The 21,871-nt window shown below is 42.1% G+C and overlaps 2 protein-coding genes across 2 annotated transcripts in view; one reads left to right on the top strand and one right to left on the bottom strand.

The window, feature by feature from the left end:
• rbm38 (RNA binding motif protein 38) overlaps positions 1 to 9,647 on the top strand; it is a 35,383-nt gene extending 25,736 nt beyond the window's left edge. Inside the window, exon 4 of the mRNA XM_079802929.1 lies at positions 7,982 to 9,647. Coding sequence (XP_079659055.1) covers positions 7,982 to 8,294 — 313 coding nt within the window. The 3' untranslated portion in view covers positions 8,295 to 9,647. The remainder of the gene's footprint in view (positions 1 to 7,981) is intronic.
• A 3,655-nt stretch (positions 9,648 to 13,302) lies between these two features.
• Positions 13,303 to 15,614, bottom strand: mipb (major intrinsic protein of lens fiber b; the record flags this gene model as incomplete). The annotated part of the gene is made up of 4 exons (XM_079802591.1): positions 13,303 to 13,488; positions 14,651 to 14,731; positions 14,815 to 14,979; positions 15,255 to 15,614. The coding sequence occupies 4 exons, from the start codon at positions 15,612 to 15,614 to the stop codon at positions 13,303 to 13,305; spliced, it is 792 nt and encodes a 263-aa protein (XP_079658717.1).
• Between the last annotated feature and the right edge of the window lie 6,257 nt (positions 15,615 to 21,871).

Genomic DNA, 21,871 nt, shown 5'->3' with positions numbered 1-21,871 from the left:
ACAGAACTCAGCATGCAGGGTTTCTATTGGGTTTTTGTCCCATTTGTTGAATTCATGATTGAAGAGAGGACCCCAAACTTCACTGCCATATAGTGCAATAGGTTCAATCACTGATTGGAATATTTTGAGCCAGATTCTGATTGGAATTTCAAATTGAATTGATTTTTTGATGGCATAGAAAGCCCTTCTTGCTTTCTCTTTCAGTTCATTCACGGCCAAGCTGAAGTTTCCGTTTGCACTGAATTTCAACCCAAGGTATGTGTAGTCGGTGGCATGATCTACTCTGGTCATACCAAGGGTGAAATTGTGCCTCTTTCCCTGACATCTGGGTCTTTTTTGGAACGTTAGTACTTTAGTTTTAGCCGTGTTAATGGTCAGGGCCCAGGTCTGACAGAACTGATGCAGGACGTCCAGGTTCTGCTGTAGACCCTCTTCTGTTGGAGACAGCAGCACCAGATCATCCGCATACAGGAGGAACTTTATAGAGGAGTCATGTAGTGTGAGGCCAGGAGCTGCTGATTGGTCTAGAAGATTTGCTAATTCATTGATATAAATATTGAAGAGGGTCGGTGATAGTGGGCAGCCCTGTCTCACACCACGCCCTTGAGTGAAGAACGCCGTTTGTTTATTTCCAATTTTAATTGAGCATTGATTGTTTGAGTACATTGTTTTAATTATGTTGTATGTTTTGCCCCCGATACCTGATTCTAGAAGTTTAGACAGAAGACCTTCATGCCAAATTGAATCAAAGGCCTTCTGGAAATCTACAAAGCAAGCAAAAATTTTGGTTTTGTTTTGGTTAATTTGTTGGTCGATCAGGGTATGCAGGGTGAAGATGTGGTCTGATGTTCTATAATTTGGTAAGAATCCAATCTGACTTTTGCTGAGGACATTGTGCTCTGTGAGGAAGTGAACGAGTCTCGTGTTGATGATGCTGCAGAACATCTTCCCCAGGTTACTGCTCACACAGATGCCTCTGTAATTGCTCGGATCTGATTTGTCTCCACTCTTGAATATGGGCGTTATGAGTCCTCTATTCCAGGTGTCAGGGAAATAACCAACACTCAGAACCAAGTTAAACAGTTTCATTATGGCCAATCTGAATTTGGGGTTAGTGTTTTTAAGCATTTCATTTAGGATGCCGTCCGGTCCACTTGCCTTTTTTGTTGGCAGGGCCTGTATTTTATCCGTCAGCTCTTTTTCTGTGATTGGGTAATCTAGAGGATTTTGGTATTTGCCAATTATGGTTTCTATATGGTTTAATTTTTCAGATATCTGTGTTTGTTCTATATTCATGTCTAATTTGCTATACAGTTGTTCGAAGTGGTTTTTCCAGGTGTCTCCGTCTTGTATAGTTGTTTGTTCATGATTCTTTTTATTCAGGAGATTCCAGTTGTCCCAGAAACTGTTTGAATGGACAGATTCTTCAATAGTTTTGAGCTGATTCTGGACGTACTGTTCTTTCTTCTTTCTGAGTGTGTTTTTATATTTTTTAAGCTCCTCACAATAATGAAGGCGTAAATCTGAATCGTCTGGTTGTCTGTGTTTTTGGTTTGCCAGCTGTCTTAAATTTTTCTTTATTCGTTTACAATCCGTATCAAACCATTTTTCGTTCTCTTGTTTTTGTTTATGAGTTTTCTTAGAGCTTTTGAGATTAGTTATTGTTGCCAAATAATCAAATATGTAATTTATGTTTTCTACAGCCAGATTTACGCCATCTTCATTATGAGGATAAGTATTTTCTATAAAGTTATCCATAAGTGAGCACACTTGGGGGTGGTCGAGTGCGGTCAGGTATTTTTCTGTGCTGTTTTGTGCCCATCTGTAGTTCTTTGTAATGTTGTACAGCTTACTGGGTTGTGGATGTATGTTAGTATTTTCTGTCCTTTTTAGATACACAGTAATTTGGCTGTGATCTGACAGGGGTGTTAGTGGTTTGACCGTGAATGCTCTGAAAGAGAATAGATCTAAATCTGTGATCATGTAGTCGACTGTTGAGCAACCATGAAATGAACTGTAGGTGTATCTCCCCAGAGAATCCCCTCTCACCCTGCCATTGACGAGGTACAGACCGAGGCTTCGACACAGCTCGAGCAGAACTCTCCCGTTCTTATTTACCTGGGAATCAGAGTTATTCCTAGAGAAACTGACACTGTTTTGTTGATAGCTCTGTCCAAATATATAATTATTCCCTTTGTCAGTGGTGTAGTCGGGTAGGGATCCCGTCCTGGCGTTGAGATCCCCACAGATCAACACACTTCCCTGGGCCTGGAAGTGGTTAATTTGACTGTGGAGGGTCTCAAAGATGTCTTCATCATAGTAAGGAGATTCAGAGGGAGGGATGTAAAGAGCACATAAGAATAAATCTTTTGTAGTTTGACTGAGCTGATTGTTGATTTTTAGCCAGATGTGAGATTCTTCTTTTTTGATTAGTTGGATATAATTATCAATTTCAAGCTTGTGCCAAATTATTATGCCCCCTGAATCTCTCCCACGTGTAATCTTTTCATGTTTTTGGGACGATATGAATATTTCACGATAGCCTGGGGGACAAAGAGTGACCTCATCAGTTCTGCGCCATGTTTCCTGTAATATTATGATATCTATGTCTAATACACTTTTCTTAAAATCCAGGGTTTTGACTTTACATCCTAAGCTTGATGAGTTAATGCCCTGGATGTTCCACAGTGTGATTGTCAGTGGTTTCATGCAGTCGTTAAACAATTTTAACATTCTTCTAGAAAGAACCAATCCAACTTGAACCAGTTGAAAATCTATGTGCATTCTGTAAAAATGCATATAGGCTACTTTTTACATTGAATTTACACTTTTTAGTTGAATCTGGTGTCTTACTCACGACTAGTCCATCAGCCGTGTGCAGATTAAGTGGAGCATGTCCTTGATCTCTCTGAGGTTGGTGCTGTGGGCGTGGTTTGGGCCTTTCAGGGCTGAAGCGTAGCTCCGCTGCTCCTGCTGCTCCGGCCTGTGGACGGCTGGCTTCTGCGCGGGTGCCGGGGCTTCTCTGGGTCCTGGCTGTTTCCTCCGCTGCTGGGATGGTGGCACAGGGTCCTGGCGTTGCTGACGGTGTTGGTGTGTGGGATGCGGGTGTGGAGGCCGGAAGGGTGGGTGTGGGAGCTCAGGATGTGGGTACAGGGGGGCAGGATGACGGAGTCTCCAGGGAGCTGTGGTGTAGGGATCAGCTGGATGCGGGGGGAAGATGCTGTGTGCTGGGGCTGGGATGAAGCGTCTCTTTGGTTGAAAGTGGCTGGATTCTCTGTGACTCTTTGAGGGACTGCCAGGGGTTCGGCCAAGGGCAACATCTTTAAGATTTCTTGCAAACACATTCACACTGTCTTTCCGTAGGTGGACGTGGTCATGGAGATTGTGAATGTCCAGTGTTGGGTGATGTGCCAGATGGACGTTTGGCATTCCAGCACATCCCCGTGAGATGTCTGCGTTGACTCTCTGTATAGTGCGGGAGTGGAAATCAGTTCTGGGTAGGATGGTGGAGATGGTTATTTTTGATGTTGGGAAAGTCCGTGTTGCTTTAATTGCCACTTGTGTGACTGACTGTGCCACTCGTTCCTGTTGTGCCCTCAGGTCATTTGTTCCGACATGTATGATGATGTGGCTGGGATCACCAAGTTTTTCTTTGTCGAGTTGTTGAAGGGCGCACTCTGTGTTTGGGCACCAAAGTTTTAAGGATTTGTGGTTGGGAAAGAGCTGTTTTTCATTCATGAATTTGCCATTTGAGTCCATTAGAATGACTATTTCTGCCTGGATGTGACTGTGTGTGGTTTCTTGATCTTGGCTGTGGGCTTCTATCTGTGCTGTGGGCATCTCGGGAGGCATCAGGAGGGGGTCTGCTGGTGTCTGGGTGGCATTCGAGCTCGGCTGTGTGATGGTTTCTGTCTGCTCTCTCAGGCTTTGCATTTCTCTTTCTCTGGAGATCAGCTCCTCTCTGACACTTTTCAGCTCGCTGTTCAGGGTCTCTCTGTCCTGCTGCAGCTTTTTAATTTCTCCTCTCAGCTCTTCAACACTAGTTGTAAACTCTCTGGTGAGCTGATGAAGTTTGTTTTCTAGGTGTTGTATGCGCTCGCTGGATGTTGTCTGCGAGAGCACCAGTTCTCTGAGCTCCACCAGTTCCACCTCCTGTAGGGACAGACTGCTCCGTATCTGTGTGACCGACTGCTCCAGCTGCGCATCACAGTCCAGGAGAGGCTCCTCCTCCTCTAGCTCTAGCCCCGCCCCTGAGCTCTGGGGCTCAACATGGCTGCCTGCTCTCTCTGTCTGTTTCTCACCCTCTGCCAGTGCTTTGAGGCTGTTAAAGTTGGCCTGGACAGAGCTGAGACAAACTTCATTCCCTTGAAACATTATTGTTCCATTGTGATATATATTTACAGTCAGATAAGCCTTGCTATTGTCTCCTTCTTCTTCATGGATTCGAATTTGTCTCCCATTACAGATGCCGTGTTTTGTAAAGTTCTTGTAAAAATTGCAGATGACTGTGTGCCAAGCATTGCAGTTTTCTGTGTAGAGCAGTAGGTTAGTGATGGTGGACTTGTCTCCTTTTTGGAAACAGTCAGCCATTAAAGTGTCTGGGTTTTTCTTGAGCAGGTTGTGTTTATATGTTTTCTTGTCTTTTGCAGTCTTAATCTTCTGAGGGTAAGTGATGGCTCGGGGGAGGGGCGCTGCTGCTGCCTCTGTTCCCTCCATTTCAACTGTCACTGCTGTCACTCACTCTCTGCTATATTGCTAATTTAGCTTTAGACAACAAGTTACTGGTCTCTTTCTGATTATATTATATTCTACTGCTGAGAGTAGTGTAGTTGAAGGTGGTGACTTTTCTTGCCTGTTTGTTGATTGAAGTTTTGGGATGATTTCTTCTGTGCAGGTCTGATCCTCCTTGGTGTTCAGATGCTGCTGCTCCTTCGTTGTTTATACTCAAAATGTAGTGGTTTTTTTTAAAAGAAAATAACTGATTTACAGTTATCCTGTGATTCTTTCTGCTTTTATCTTTAATTTAATGTAGGTTTTGTCAAGTTTGGTTCTCTCTAGAGTTGAAAAAATTGTTAAATTTTAAGAGCTCAAGTAGAGCATGACTGTCTGCTCTCTCTCTCTCTCTCTCTCTCTGTCTCTCTCTGTCTCTCTCTCTCTCTGTCTCTGTCTCTCTCTCTCTCTCTCTCTCTCTCTCTCTCTGTCTCTCTCTCTCTGTCTCTTTTTGTTGTTGTTTGATTAGCATTAATAATGACAGCAGGTACATTTGGATGCTGTCACTTTAAGACCGACTGCACAGATCCAACATACTCCTGCGTTTTCTCTCTCAACTCTTAATGTTCACTTGCGTGTTTACTTGCAAAGACATGGTCACTTTGACACATTGGTATGTGTATTTATTTAACCATTCAAGCCCAATTAGGCTGCAAAAAGCACTCGGTTCAGTTCTCGTTCAATGAGCAGCGGCTTCATTTCTCAGGAGTTGTCTTTCACTGCTAATTGTGCTTCAATGGTTTAAAATCCCCTGTTTTTAAACCATGCTTAAAAACACATGCAAACGGCCGTGACCGTGATTTCGTGACCGTGCAGCACAGCAACGTCACATGAGCATAACCGCGATAGAGACAATAGTCCAAACTCTCTTGTTCTCTACTTTGTTCTTTCCATTCAGACTAATGTTGGGGAAAGTTACTTTTAAAAGTAATGTTACAAAATTGTGTTTGCCCCCTTAAAATGAGGTTATTTTTCTAGTTAATTGAAAAAAGTAATCCAATTATGTAACTTACGATACTTGTAATGCGTTAAAGCCCGTTCACACCAAAAATGATAACTATAAACGTCCACACCAGCAGACAATATCGTTCTGATTATTCTAAGCGTGTGCGTGTCTCCCGATTTAAATGCTGGAGCTCGTTACAGCAGGATGGATTCTGATTGGCTGTTTTTGGATTCTGGCTGTCATTTGTTCTTTTCATCGTTCATCAGCTGGATAAAATCATTCTGAAAGTGGTTCCAATTATATAATTTCTCTGTGTCCCGTTATCGTTATAGCTGTGGTGTGAATAGCTCTGCTATTCTTCAATATTGAGAATGATTTTTAGAACTATATCTTTATAGTTATCTTTATAGCTATCGCCCTTGGTGTGAACGGGCCTTTATCCGAACACTGCGAGACTAACACCGTTTTTTCCATGTTTAATACTGGAAAGCTGCTTACCGAGGAACATCCCAGGTTACTGATGTAACCATGGTTCCCTGAGAAGGGGAATCAGACACTGCATTCCCCATAGCACCCTCTAAGGGACGCGGTGCGAATTCCCATTCGAAAGGGAACACAGTATATCAGGGTCTTTAAGCAGGACAAGGGATTGAAGACGTCATGCGGCACCAGAGAGAAGTCTATCATTTCACCAGAACATGGAGTTATTATATTTTGATTAAAAATGACAAGGACAAAAAATTACACATGCTTTGTTGAATCTTTCACAATAAGATCAACAACTTTTTCAACCAGCTCATTTATTAAGGCTAATAAGGTCAAATAAAGATCAGATGGCAGATGTCTATGTGAGCCACTAAAGACACACTCATTTTCAGCTAATTTGTAGCAATGGGTTTGCCCTACTTTGTCAGTCCTCACACCCTTGTCAACTTTGGTCTTCTTTATTTTCCCTTGTCTCTCTCTCTCTGTTTCTCTCGCTCCTCTTCCTTGTCTCTCTCAATCCCTCTATTTCCCTGTCTGCATTAGCATTTGCTAGGATGAATAGGGTCAGTAAGGACGGCAGACTCAGTTGATTTGCCTACTCCACAAAGCCACTGTCAGTCCCTATAAATCATCCTTCAGCCCAGGACGGCAACAAGGGAATGGCAGACGAATGACACTGCAGCTGCGTATGCGTGTGTATGAAAGGAAGTGTATGCTGCTGCAGATGTGTGAGTGTGAACGAGGATGTTGCCGGTTTTGTGTTTTCAATATTTCGAGCTCCGTGTCGGCAGCCCCTCGGGGTTCCTCTTTATTTTTGTGTGTGGTTCAGCCTCTGGTCTCAGTTTTCTGTGATGTTTGGTCATGATATCATCAGGCAGAAACATATAAGAAACATTAATGAGGTCAGTTGCCACAGTGTTCATTCATGTTACAGCTGCATTCAACTACTGTTCAAAATTAATGCATATAAATTGGTCAAACGTGATACATTTATAATGTCACAATTATTTATTTTTTAATTAAATGCTGTTCTTTTGAACTTCCTATTCCTCAAATTATCCTGAAAATAAATGTATCATGCTTTTCACAAAAAATATTAAGCTGCACAGCTGTTTTCGACACGCAAGGCAGTTTAGATTTATATGCTGTTTAATTTTTGGAGAGTCTGTACTCTTTCAGAAGATGCGTAATAGCGCCCCCTACTGTACAACAGTGGAAACATGGATTGCCTGAAACACTGCTCAGTGGCGGGGAAAGAGTTAAAAACAACTTATTCACGGGCAAGCACCACTCACGTTTAAAAAAATGTTTTAGGTGTTAACTAAAATGAAAGTCCATATTTTATTTGTCAGTGAGTAACTATAGTTAACAGCATGTATAAACCTTATACACTTTAAATGTATGATTTTTACCTAATAATGAACTTATCACTGCAGGTTGTGACTTATGTGACATTTACTGTAAACATAATGTTTTAATATTAGTGCGTTTAACTTTTTGAACAGTGTAGTCGTTGACTGAATAGCACTGTCGCCTCACAGAAAGAAGGTCCCTGGTTTGAGTCCTGGCTCATTCATGCTAAATTTTCCGTTGGTGTGAATGTGTGTTTGAGTCCCGAGCCATGTAATGTGGAAGGAAAAGACCTGGCAACCTTCCCCAGCAAAATATTTGATCACAGCCCTTGCGATTTGATAATTGCGTTTAATTTTTCCTTTTCGATCAGTCGTGCAGCCTTAGTTAAAGAGTTAACACCCCCTCTCTCTCTGTTTCTCTTTGCAGACTCAGCCAGCCATATGTTTACCCTCAGGCCTTCCTGCAACCCAGTCTGGTTCTGCCCGCACAGGTCACCTCCTCCTCCAGCACCACGAGCCCTTACCTTGACTTCAGCACTGCCTACAACCAGTACGCCTCCTCGGCCTTCGAGCAGTATCCCTACGCCCCCTCGCCAGGCTTCCTGAGCTACATGTACCCTCAGGGCACCCCCGGGCCCTCCGCCGCCTCCGCCGCCTCCACCCCCCTCTCAGTCGGAGGCGCCCCCACCGCAGCCTTCATCCAGCTCCCCCCTCATCAGCTCCACGCCGACCGCCTGTAGAGCAGGCTACAAGGACCGAGCGAGTATGCTGAAATTGCACTAGAACATCATGGGGAATCGTGACTGGGGTCGCACACAAAGGGCTTCGAGTTTTTCTGCTTTTCATTATCCCTCAGTTTATGGACTCTTTCTCTGATTGGTTACTCTTATGATTCATTATTATATTATTGGTAGAAGATTGTTGAAGAACCAATATTAGATGAATAAATGGCAGGGATTGCAATTCAGATGGATCCAGTGAATACGAAACGACCGGTTATACACACACTACCAGTCAGAAGTTTGGGAGAAGTAGGTTTTTTTGAAAGAAGTCTCTTATGCTTTTACAATTTTACATATTTGAATATTCCTGTGATTCTGAGCTGTCACGTGATCCTTCAGAAATCATTCTGATATGATGATTTGCTGCTCAAGAAACATTTCTGAATATCATCAATGTTGAAAACAGTTGTGCTTGATGTTTTTGTGGAAATGTGACACTTTGATGAAAGCATTAATTTGATCTTTTGTAACATTATAAACGTCTTTAGTGTCACTTTTGATCAATTTAATGCATCTTTGCTGAATAAAAGTATTTCTTTCAAATAACGAAACCTACTTAATCCAGACTTGTGAGCGGTGGTGTGTGTATATACTGCTTCTAAGACTCTTTAAGGATGGATGTGCGCCTCTGCAGGAAGATCTATTAAGCACAAAGCCTTTTTCTTTTATATAGCTGTTCTTATGATACACACGTGCTTCCCTCTCCCTGAGCAAAAATATGTGAATTTTTTAACCAGAATTTTTCCAAGATAACTTTTCTAGAAATGTAGCATTGCGTAGGATTTGTAATTCCGCTTGTTCGCTGTGTATCGCATCTTCGGTTCCTGTAGTTCCTCTTCCCGTAAGATTCATCCCAATCATAGATCGCCACAGCATTAATCCAGCGTTCAGTAACACACGGATTCAGCTCGCCTGCGAATAATCATGACACATTGAGTATTAATCATATTCTAATCCTGTCTTCTACGTCATGCTTTTTAGACTGTTTTGGTCAATATCTACATCTGCTGAAAGGACAAAAGAAAGAGTATTGTGACAAATGTCAGTGGTCGCCATTGGTATCGCTCCACTAATGACACTACAGGACAAAACGCCAGCAGGAACACACGATTGACGTCCTGACTGAGGGCACGTTTGGATAGCACAAGACGATATATTGCCAGGACAATCTGTTTGTTTCCACAAGAACAGTGTTGTCATTAATCTACCCTGCGACACTCGACTCGAAATATGAAAATACCTTACAGTAAAAGCCATAAGACCAGAACATGCAAAACAAGTAATAAAGTCATTTACACAAAGCTGAGCTTCATTGATGTGATTTATTTGGACTTTCATGTATTTTTGTTTTTCTTCTTTGGATCTTCCTTTGTTTCCTCAGACGAATTCACTGAGAAACACGGAAGTACACACGTGCTTACGACCAATAACCAAAGGCAGTTTAACAACCATTTTACGGCTGCTTCAATGGAAGAGCTGGAGGCAATCTAAGAGTTCATGGACATGCAAACAATCCTATGCAAATGAAGGGAATGGAGGGCAATAGGGCTTTATGCAGAGCTTTATATATCATTGTGAGTAGGCAAACCATCACTATGGAGACTACAGGAAGTTTAATGCACGAGGCCTCAGACCTCAATCCAAATGAGCACCTGTAAACGACTTCACAAACAGTCCTTTAGCCAGACCAAAGGCTTCGACAAGACAAGTGTGTGCGACGCTCCCATTATCTGCTGCAGACGTGTTTGCCTTTTTTGTGCACCACCTGCATGTCAAGTTGGACAAATTAATACCGGCTGATTATGTGAACATATCTAACATAACCCTGACCATATTTAGGGAAATCAGCGGTCAAATTACACATGTATGATACCAACAGTTCAGGCTTTAGTTGGTCAGCCTGAAGGGAAAATAAAGTCATCAAGTATTCGCTCTGGTGTTGTTGTAACGCAGTGTGCCATTCTCTCTTTTTCAGAGTCATTTACACTCGTCCGTATAATAGCTTTGAATAGCGACCAGCATCAAGCTTTTTTAAAAACATCACAGAATGATCCGATGCTACACATACATGATACGCATACACAGATCAGGCATGACATTATGATCACCGTCCTAACATTGTGTTGGTCCCTCTTTTGCTGCCAAAACAGCCCTGACCCGTCGAGGCATGGACTCCACTAGACCCCTGAAGGTGTGCTGTGGTATCAGGCACCAAGATGTTAGCAGCAGATCCTTTAAATCCTGTTAGATGTGAGGTGTGGCCCTCATGGATCAGACTTGTTTGTTCAGCACATCCCACAGATGCTTGATTGGATTGAGATCTGGGGAATTTGGAGGCCAAGTCAACACCTCAAACTCGTTGTGCTCCTCAAACCATTCCTGAACCATTTTTGCTTTGAGTCAGGAGCATTATCTGCTGAAAGAGCCACAGCCACCAGGGAATACCGTTTCCATGAAAGGGTGAACATGGTCTGCAACAATGCTTAGGTAGGTGGTGTGTGTCAAACTAACATCCACATGGATGGCAGGACCCAAGGTTTCCCAGCAGAACATTGCCCAAAGCATCACTGTCTCTACCGGCTTGCCTTCTTCCCATAGTGCACCTGGTGCCATGTGTTCCCCAGGTAAGCGACGCACACACACCCGGCCATCCACGTGATGTAAAAGGAAACGTGATTCATCAGACCAGGCCATCTTCTTCCATTGCTCAGTGGTCCAGTTCTGATGCTCACGTGCCACTGTTGGTGCTTTCGGCTGTGGACAGGGGTCAGCATGGGCACCCTGACTGGTCTGCGGCTATGCAGCCCCAAACACAACAAACTGAGATGCTCTGTGTATTCTGACACCTTTCTATCAGAACCAGCATTAACTTCTTGAGCAATTTGAGCTCCAGTAGCTCGTCTGTTGGATTGGACCACACGGGCCAGGCTTCACTCCCCACGTGCATCAATGAGCCTCGGCCGCCCATGACCCTGTCGCCGGTTCACCACTGATCCTTCACTGGAGCACTTCTGATAGAGACTGACCACTGCAGACCGGGAACAGCCCACAAGAGCTGCAGTTTTGGAGATGCTCTGACCCAGTCATCTAGCCATCACAATTTGGCCCTTGTCAAACTCGCTCAAATCCTTAAGCTTGGAACATACTCTGCAAGAATAAAGAAATTTGTTCGTTTTCTCGAGGTGGCAAGAGCAAGAACAAAGTTCGTTCTGGCCAGGACATTCCATACCTCACGAGAAAAGCAGGTGCCGAACATCTCCGTTTCTCCGCATTAACCCCGCTCACTATAAAATTCTGACCAATCACACAATAGTTTTCGGACACCCACAAGAAAAAAGTTCTGCTCAGACGATGTGTCGAGAACGAGCTGCGAGAACTCCCAAACCAGGGCTCCTTTTGTTCTCGCAGCCCTGGGAGCGAGAACTTTTTTCTCTGTTCTCGCGGAGTATGTTGCAGCCTTTACGCTTGCCCATTTTTCCTGCTTCTAACACATCAACTTTGAGGACAAAATGTTCACTTGCTGCCTAATATATCCCACCCACTAACAGGTGCCGTGATGAAGAGATAATCAGTGTTATTCACTTCACCTGACATGTTATGCCTGATTGGTGTAATTGTTTACTAAATAATATTAAGCAAATCAGATAAATGTAATTTCTTTCACTTGATAAACTTTTAGTCAATGGCAAGCATTAGAGGAGGGACATTCACCATTTTATTGGACAAGAAATTGTAGCGCAAGATGAGTCATCAACGTTTCTGATCTGTTTTTCTGAAATGCATAAAGCTATATTAATGGACTGGGATCTAGTCTGTGTATTGTGTCCTTCTTAGTATCCTATCATGTTCAACTGAAAGCAAATACAAATACTGCCAATTTTTCTAAACGTCATTATTTCTCATTAAACCCCATCATGATAAATCCCTCGTGGCAGCTGAATATGTGGAGTCGAGATCACACACACGGTTGTACAGCGCCATCTAGTGTTAATATCATTCCTGCACAGTTCATGAGAAGCAAAACCACTGCGTGCGCGCCTGTGATATATTCAAAGACCCGTTTCTTTTTCATGTATTTATTTGCATTCAAATATGATTCATATTGCTTTTTTACCCAGTCATGGATGTTATCCTCAAACAAGATTTAATGAAAGGCAACACAGACACTGTAAACTTGAGAAGTAACTGCAAAGACTGGAGGCAAGGACAGCGCAGTCCACGGGTGGTTTGAGTGAAAGTTAAAAGGAATGGAATATCATTGCAAACAATACAGTTTGGGGGTGTCTTAGAGTCCCGTAAAAATAAGAAAAAACATAAGCATGGTACCAACACGAGCGAGCTGTAATGATAAAAACCCAAAATGAATGCTCAGTTGACAGACACACAAACACGTGGTCATGCACAAGCTAAACACATGTAGCCTACACACCTGTGCATGTTATGCCTCACACTCTCACACACACACACACACACACAAAAAGACCCACAGAGTTGCATTCACTTGCACACCCACATGAACTCTCATGGAAATTAAAAATAAATAAAAAAACATATGGAGAAAAAAAAGTGAAACCCTGGTTAAGTTGCATACATCCAAATTCTTGGTGCTGTAGAAAACGAAACTGAAAATGAATTGTGAAAGTGAAGTCAGATGAAAAGTGAAAAGCATGCCTAGATAAACTGCTCTAACCCCTCCCACACCATAAACCCCGCCCACATCCACCTGAGCCCCGGCCTCAGCCCCGCCCTCTGCCCTGCACTGATATTAGCAACAAGCCTGTACTATTACCCAGAGTCCTGTGCTCATGTCAGCTCTGTGGTGCAGATATGCGCCCCTCTGTGTGGGCTCGTGTTTTGATGTCATGACGTATGTTTTAACTGAGGTGTGTTGATTGGCTGTTGCTTGGGGCGGCGAGATGGTCCAGTGAGGTAGAGCCAGATTTCGGTCCACAGGTTCTTAGCAGGTTTATAGGGTTTGAGTCTTGAGCTCGATGGGCTCCCCGCGGGTGTCCTGCTGGTTCTCGGCCTCTGGGGTCCGGTTGCCCTTGAGAGTGGCTAGCCGCTCAGAGAGACCCCGCATACGGGGGAACAGCATGAAATCATACAGGATGGCACCCATAGCACCACCAATCATGGGCCCCACCCAGTACACCTGACAGAACACAGAGAGAAGGTCACTAAATATCATCTATTATCCATCTATCCATATGTCTGTCTGTCTGTCTGTCTGTCTGTCTGTCTATCTATCTATCTATCTATCTATCTATCTATCTATCTATCTATCTATCTATCTATCTATCTATCTATCTATCTATCTGTCCATCTATCTATCTATCTATCTATCTATCTATCTATCTATCAACTGTCATTCTATCTATCTATCTATCTATCTATCTATCTATCTATCTATCTATCTATCTATCTATCTATCTATCTATCTATCTATCTATCTATCTATCTATCTATCTATCTATCTATCTATCTATCAACTGTCATTCTATCTATCTATCTATCTATCAACTGTCATTCTATCTATCTATCTATCTATCTATCTATCTATCTATCTATCTATCTATCTATCTATCTATCTATCTATCTATCTATCTATCTATCTATCTATCTATCTATCTATCTATCTATCTATCTATCTATCTATCTATCTATCTATCTGTCTGTCTGTCCATCTATCAATCTGTCTTTCTGCCTAAAATCCATGTATCCGTCTATATATCTATTATCTATCTGTCCATCCATCCATATCCATCCATCCATCCATCAATCTATATATCTATCATCTATCTGTCCATCCATCTATCAAATATCTATCTATCTATCTATCTATCTATCTATCTATCTATCTATCTATCTATCTATCTATCTATCTATCTATCTATCTATCTATCTATCTATCTATCTATCTGTCTTTCTGCCTAAAATCCATCTATCCGTCTATATATCTATCATCTATCTGTCCATCCATCCATCCATCCATCCATCCATCCATCCATCCATCCATCCATCCATCCATCCATCCATCCATCCATCCATCCATCCATCCATCCATCCATCCATCCATCCATCCATCCATCCATCCATCCATCCATCCATCCATCCATCTATCTATCTATCTATCTATCTATCTATCTATCTATCTATCTATCTATCTATCTGTCTGTCTGTCTGTCTGTCTCTATCTGTCTGTCTGTCTGTCTGTATCTATCTATCAAAATAGAAGAAGGTCACTAAATATTTTTGTGATACAGGACAGTTGCAGTATTTTATGGGTTGTTGTTTTTTTTCTTTTTTCTTCTTACCCAGTGATTGATGAAATTCCTCATGATAACAGCAGGAGCGAAAGACCTGGCTGGATTCATACCAGCGCCGGTGTAGTACATCTGATTCAAAGACAAAGAACATGCCACATGTTTAGAGTACAGCACACTTAAAAAACTCATACATAATAAAGATTCTCCCTCACCCCCATCAGGTGGCCCATGGTAATAGAGAAGCCAATGGACAGAGCGGCAGAGCCCAGGCGGCCATTTCGCCTCTCGTCTGTGACGGCGAAGACGCAGATCACCAGCTGCATGGTGAGGAACACCTCCACCGTGGTCGCCATTCCCACACTGATGCCAGGCTGCAGCTGTACAGGCATAAACAGGTACAGAGACAAATACTGATGAGGATTCAAATGTGAGGGCCTGTTAGAGCAGTACTGTGCACTTCTGTGATGTACTATATACAGCAAACTATAATAAATAGGAATTGAATACATCCATTTTTTTTAAAGAAATAGATTAAAAAGAATAAAAACAGATAAAAAATAAAAATTCAGATTTTATTACAGAGCAAAACATATTTAACATTTTTTTAAATAAATAAATAAAATACAATTCTTGTTCTCGGAGCCACTCTTACCGTGTTAAGTGCGAGTGTGCCTCTCATGTTGTTGGGTGTAACTCCATAGAGGGCCGCGGCCCCAGCCATGGCCCCCAGGCACTGGGCACAAATGTAGAAGAAAGCTCGGAACAGGGACATCTGAGAGCCGATTAGGTAGGCGAAGGTGACGGCCGGATTGATGTGTCCTCCGCTGATGTGGCCGATGGATTGGATCAGTGTGGCAGCAGCAAAACCGAAGCAGAGGGCGGTGTGGAAGACGTGGTATGGCCCGGAGGTCCAGCGCAGCGCTGCGCCCATCCCGAAGAACACGAAGAACATAGTGCCGAAAAACTCGGCAAACACCGCCCGCCAGAACATCATAGAGCGGAACTCCCACATCGTGACTTATGAGGTCCAACTACGATTAAAAACCGAAATGGCTAAAGGAAGAGTCTTTGAAAAACAAAAATTCAGAAGTGAACAAAAGTTAAATCCTGTGTGACTTTAGCTAGCTGAGCTGAAGCTGCCGCAACAAAACAAGTCGAAAATGATGGCAAAAATATTGATGAAAGTCCACCTAATAGATCTAGCCGTTAGCTAAGGCTGTGTGGGAAGCCGCGAGTAAACGGTCACACATGTAGCCGCACACAGGTCGTCGCTGCCAATGTTGCTTCTCTTCGCCTGCACAACACCCAGACTGCTAAAGAAACATGAGGTCTGTGTGGTTGTGTGTGCGCAAAGACAATTTGGAGGGTTTTGTCAGAGAGACCTGAACATCGATGCTAAAGGCTAAATCTACAGGGCTAATTCTAGTTGAGTGACACAGAGGTTACAGAGCATATCCTGCCCACACCAAGTAGAGCTGGTCTGACGGACCACAAAGGGGCCATGGGGGCATTTATAACGGCCTCGGGGCCCAGCGTGACGACATAATCCCCCCCCAGAGGCAGAAGCTAAAGGGGGCATCCCATATCAAGCACACTACCCTCACTGCTCTCTCCATTAAACTCAATCAGACTGAGATTAGGACGGGAACATCAGGGCGGACGTATGTTTCTGAGGCGAGGGACACCTCTAAAGTACAAAACAGATCCACCAATCAGAGTTCAGTGAGGCACACCTTGAGATCATTACATTTCTAGACTAGAAGGATGTGGGCTTTTAGCATGTCTGAGATCTGTGATATCAGGAAAGGGCTGTAGATTTCCATCAGAACTTAATGTTATTTTATTGCGACAGGCGAGTTAGTGCTGACTTGAACTCACTCATAAAACACACACACACACACAAGGCTCATCCTCGGAATAATGTGACGCATCTGCACACGCACAATGTGCCTCCATCCCGCGGCTCAGGAGAGGCCCTGTGCTGAGAGATGTGAGCCAGCCGTGCTCAGACACATGCAGCCGAATCCCTGAGCACAGGAAACCCATTGTTCCTCAGAGCATGAGCCTCACATGTGAAAACATCCTTTCTCTGTCTCTGGGGTCTGACCTGCAGTCCGACTCTCACTCGTCACTCAGGTATTACAACTCCAAACCTTTAATCCTGATGCTCACGGACAAAGAGCAACATCTGTCTGTCTGTCTGTCTGTCTGTCTGTCTGTCTGTCTGTCTGTCTATCTATCTATCTATCTATCTATCCATCATCTATCCATCCATCCACCCATCTAAATATCTATCATCTATCTGCCGGTACATCCATCCATCTGTCCGTCCGTCCATCCATCCATCCATCTATATATCTATCGTCCATCCATCCACCCATCTACAGTGAGGAAAATAAGTATTTGAACACCCTACTATTTTGCAAGTTCTCCCACTTAGAAATCATGGAGTGTATTTGAACACCTGAGAAAATCAATGTTAATATTTGGTACAGTAGCCTTTGTTTGCAATTACAGAGGTCAAACGTTTCCTGTAGTTTTTCACCAGGTTTGCACTGCAGGAGGGATTTTGGCCCACTCCTCCACACAGATCTTCTCTAGATCAGTCAGGTTTCTGGCCTGTCACTGAGAAACACAGAGTTTGAGCTCCCTCCAAAGATTCTCTATTGGGTTTAGGTCTGGAGACTGGCCACGCCAGAACCTTGATATGCTTCTTACAGAGCCACTCCTTGGTTATCCTGGCTGTGTGCTTCGGGTCATTGTCATGTTGGAAGACCCAGCCTCGACCCATCTTCAATGCTCTAACTGAGGGAAGGAGGTTGTTCCCCAAAATCTCGCAATACATGGCCTCGGTCATCCTCTCCTTAATACAGTGCAGTCGCCCTGTCCCATGTGCAGAAAAACACCCCCAAAGCATGATGCTACCACCCCCATGCTTCACAGTAGGGATGGTGTTCTTGGGATGGTACTCATTATTCTTCTTCCTCCAAACACGTTTAGTGGAATTATGACCAAAAAGTTCTATTTTGGTCTCATCTGACCACATGACTTTCTCCCATGACTCCTCTGGATCATCCAAATGGTCATTGGCTAAGACGGGCCTGGACATGTGCTGGTTTAAGCAGGGGAACCTTCCGTGCCATGCATGATTTCAAACCATGACGTCTTAGTGTATTACCAACAGTAACCTTGGAAACGGTGGTCCAGCTCTTTTCAGGTCATTGACCAGCTCCTCCCGTGTAGTTCTGGGCTGATTTCTCACCTTTCTTAGGATCATTGAGACCCCACGAGGTGAGATCTTGCATGGAGCCCCAGTCTGAGGGAGATTGACAATCATGTTTAGCTTCTTCCATTTTCTAATGATTGCTCCAACAGTGGTCCTTTTTTCACCAAGCTTCTTGGCAATTTCCCCGTAGCCCTTTCCAGCCTTGTGGAGGTGTACAATTTTGTCTTTAGTGTCTTTGGACAGCTCTTTGGTCTTGGCCATGTTAGTAGTTGGATTCTTACTGATTGTATGGGGTGGACAAGTGTCTTTATGCAGCTAACGACCTCAAACAGGTGCATATAATTTAGGATAATAAATGGAGTGGAGGTGGAAATTTTAAAGGCAGACTAATACTTATTTGCAGCTGTATCATACAAATAAATAGTTAAAAAATCATACATTGTGATTTCTGGATTTTTTTTTTAGATTATGTCTCTCACAGTGGACATGCACCTACGACGATCTATCTATCTGTCTGTCTGTCTGTCCATCAATCCATCCATTTATCATAAATCCATCCATCCATCTATCTATCTATCTATCTATCTATCTATCTATCTATCTATCTATCTATCTATCTATCTATCTATCTATCTATCTATCTATCTATCTATCTATCTATCTATCAAATATCCATCCATCCATCCATCCATCTATCTGTTGATCTATCCGTCCATCCATCCATCCATCCATCCATCCATCCATCTATCATATATCTATTTTGCATCCATCCATCCAGCCATCACCTATCCATCTATATATATATTATCTATCCTTCCATCCATCCATCTGTCCGTCCGTCCATCCATTCATCCATCCATCCATCCATCCATCCATCATATATCTGTTTGTCCATCCATCCATCCATCTATCCACCCGTCCGTCCGTCTGTCTGTCTGTCCGTCCATCTATCAACTATCCATCTATATATCTATCATCTATCATCTATCTGTCCATCCATCCATCTATCTATCATCTATCTGCCCGTACATCCATCTATCATCTATTTATCTGTCTGTTCATCCATCCATCCCTCTATCATCTATGCGTCCATCCATCCATCCATCTATCAAATATCCATCCATCCATCCATCTGTTGATCTATCTGTCTATCTATCAATCCATCCATCCATCTATCATCTATCCGTCCATCAGTCCATCCATCCATCCATCCATCCATCCATCCATCTATCCGTCCATCCATCTGTCTGTTTGTCCATCCATCCATCCATCCATCCATCCATCTATATATCTATCATCTATCCGTCCATCCATCCATCTGTCCGTCCATCCATCCATCCATCTATCATCTATCCGTCCATCCATCTGTATGTTTGTCCATCCATCCATCCATCCATCCATCCATCCATCTATATATCTATCATCTATCCGTCCATCCATCCATCTGTCCGTCCATCCATCCATTCATTCATCCATCATATACCTGTTTGCCCATCCATCCATCCATCTATATATATCATCTATATGTCCATCCATCATCCATCTATCATCTGTCTGTCCATCCATCCATCCATCCATCTATCTATCAAATATCTGTCTGTCCATCCATCCATCATCTATCTGTCCGTCCATCTATCTATCTATCTATCTATCTATCTATCTATCTATCTATCTATCTATCTATCTATCTATCTATCTATCTATCTATCTATCTATCTATCTATCTATCTATCTATCTATCTATCTATCTATCTATCTATCTATCTATCTATCTATCTATCTATCTATCTATCTATCTGTCTGACTGTCTATCCATCCATCCATCCATCCATCCATCCATCTATCTCTCATCTATCCATATGTCTGTCTGTCTAAAATCTATCTATCTATCTATCTATCTATCTATCTATCTATCTATCTATCTATCTATCTATCTATCTATCTATCTATCTATCTATCTATCTATCTATCTATCTATCTATTTATCTATCTATCTATCTATCTATCTATCTATCTATCTATCTATCTATCTATCTATCTATCTATCTATCTATCTATCTATCTGTCTGACTGTCTATCCATCCATCCATCCATCCATCCATCCATCTATCTCTCATCTATCCATATGTCTGTCTGTCTAAAATCTATCTATCTATCTATCTATCTATCTATCTATCTATCTATCTATCTATCTATCTATCTATCTATCTATCTATCTATCTATCTATCTATCTATCTATCTATCTATCTATCTATCTATCTATCTATCTATCTATCTATCTCTAATTCATCAGGACGTTTAGTGATGCCACCAGCTGTAAACATGATGGTATAGATAAACATAAATTATTTTCTTTATAATAAATGAGTGCATTGCAGTTTATGGATATATGGTTGAATGATGTTGGTGGTTCTGGTTTGTTCAGGGCAGAAGTGATTAGACAGAGGTTTGTATTGTGTGAGGAGCAGATCGGTTTTGGAGGGGCGGGGGGGGGGGGGGGGGGGGGCTCATAGCAGATAAAGCCCTGGAAAATCCCTCTGTTAGAAGAGCTGATGGTGAATTAGGATCGCTGATCTCATCTGTTTTACTCCCTCACTTACACACACACACACACACACACACACACACACACACACACACACACACACACTCATACACATGCATGCTGAACAAAACAAATTGCTGGCTGGCACTGTGTGGATGTTCTTCATTGTTTAAGTGCATGTGTGTGTTATTAACTGCTATGTATGAAGTATGCATGTATACTCAAGTGTGAATGTGGAACACAACATAACATGTGTGAACTTGAATGTGCGTGTGTGCAAATTTATATAATATTATATATTGATATGGGAATATTGCCATTGAACATTTTGCATCAGATGAAAGTGCAAAATATGTGTTCAACATGTTTCTGCAAGAACACAGAGAAACAATATCACCGTTTATTAAATTATGCTACAATTACAAGTTGAAATGTGGATCGGAGTAATTTGTAGCAGAGCAAATATATGCGAGAAAACATAAATACTTTTTGTGTCATGTCAGGAAATAAAAAAGCTGAGGTTATTGTACATGTGCGGGTGTGCTTTTACTCCTAATTAATAACATTTACACAAGATTATAGTTTGATATGACTCAAGTACAGGAAGAGTTTAAGAATCCCATTATTCATAAATCTGAAAGTTAACTTTTGCTCCAAATGATAAACAAAGTAAATCTTGAGAACACAATTCTATATTTTGCTACAGAAGAAATAATTAAACTAAAGATATAATGACACTATCAACAAACACATTGGCATAACAGCGATAAAATTAAATGATTTGGCTAACGGTGGATTTGGAAAAAAGTATTTAAGGTTATACTTTGGTCCACTTCGACATTCTACTAACTATCAGTAACTTGTCAAATGCATTAGACTCCCATTAGAGTATTAGTAGACTGTTAGTTGATTGTTAGTAAGTATTGTGTTTTAGGGTTAGGAGAATAAGCTGATATGTAGTTGCAAAGTAACTTATAGTCAGTAATTTAGTGGGGCAAAAAAGTATTTAGTCAGCCACCAATTGTGCAAGTTCTCCCTCTTAAAAAGACGAGAGAGGCCTGTATCAGGTACACTTCAACGATGAGAGACAGATTGAGAAAAAAAAATCCAGAAAATCACATTGTCTGATTTTTAAAGAATTTATTTGCTCTCATCTTTTTAAGTGGGAGAACTTGCACAATTGGTGGCTGACTAAATACTTTTTTGCCCCACTGTATCTGTAGAGGAGTATCGAAATAAAGAGTTATTAAGCAGAAACTCTACTAATACTCTAATGACTGCTAGTTGACATATAGTTAAAAAGTAACTTACAGTCAGTGGAATGTCTAAAGTGTTACCATATTGAATATTATTGAACCACAATAGCAAGCTCAAGCCACATAGGCATATGTTTGGCACTTGTATAACTACCCATGTTCAAGCTGAGGGTTTTGTACAAACAGAATTCATTTTTCATAGACGGATTAAGACAGTACTAATATAATATTCTAGTTTAAA

Source organism: Gobio gobio, assembly GCF_949357685.1.
Source record: "Gobio gobio genome assembly, chromosome: 21".
NCBI lineage: Eukaryota > Metazoa > Chordata > Actinopteri > Cypriniformes > Gobionidae > Gobio > Gobio gobio.
This window is presented reverse-complemented; position numbering and strand designations above follow the sequence as displayed.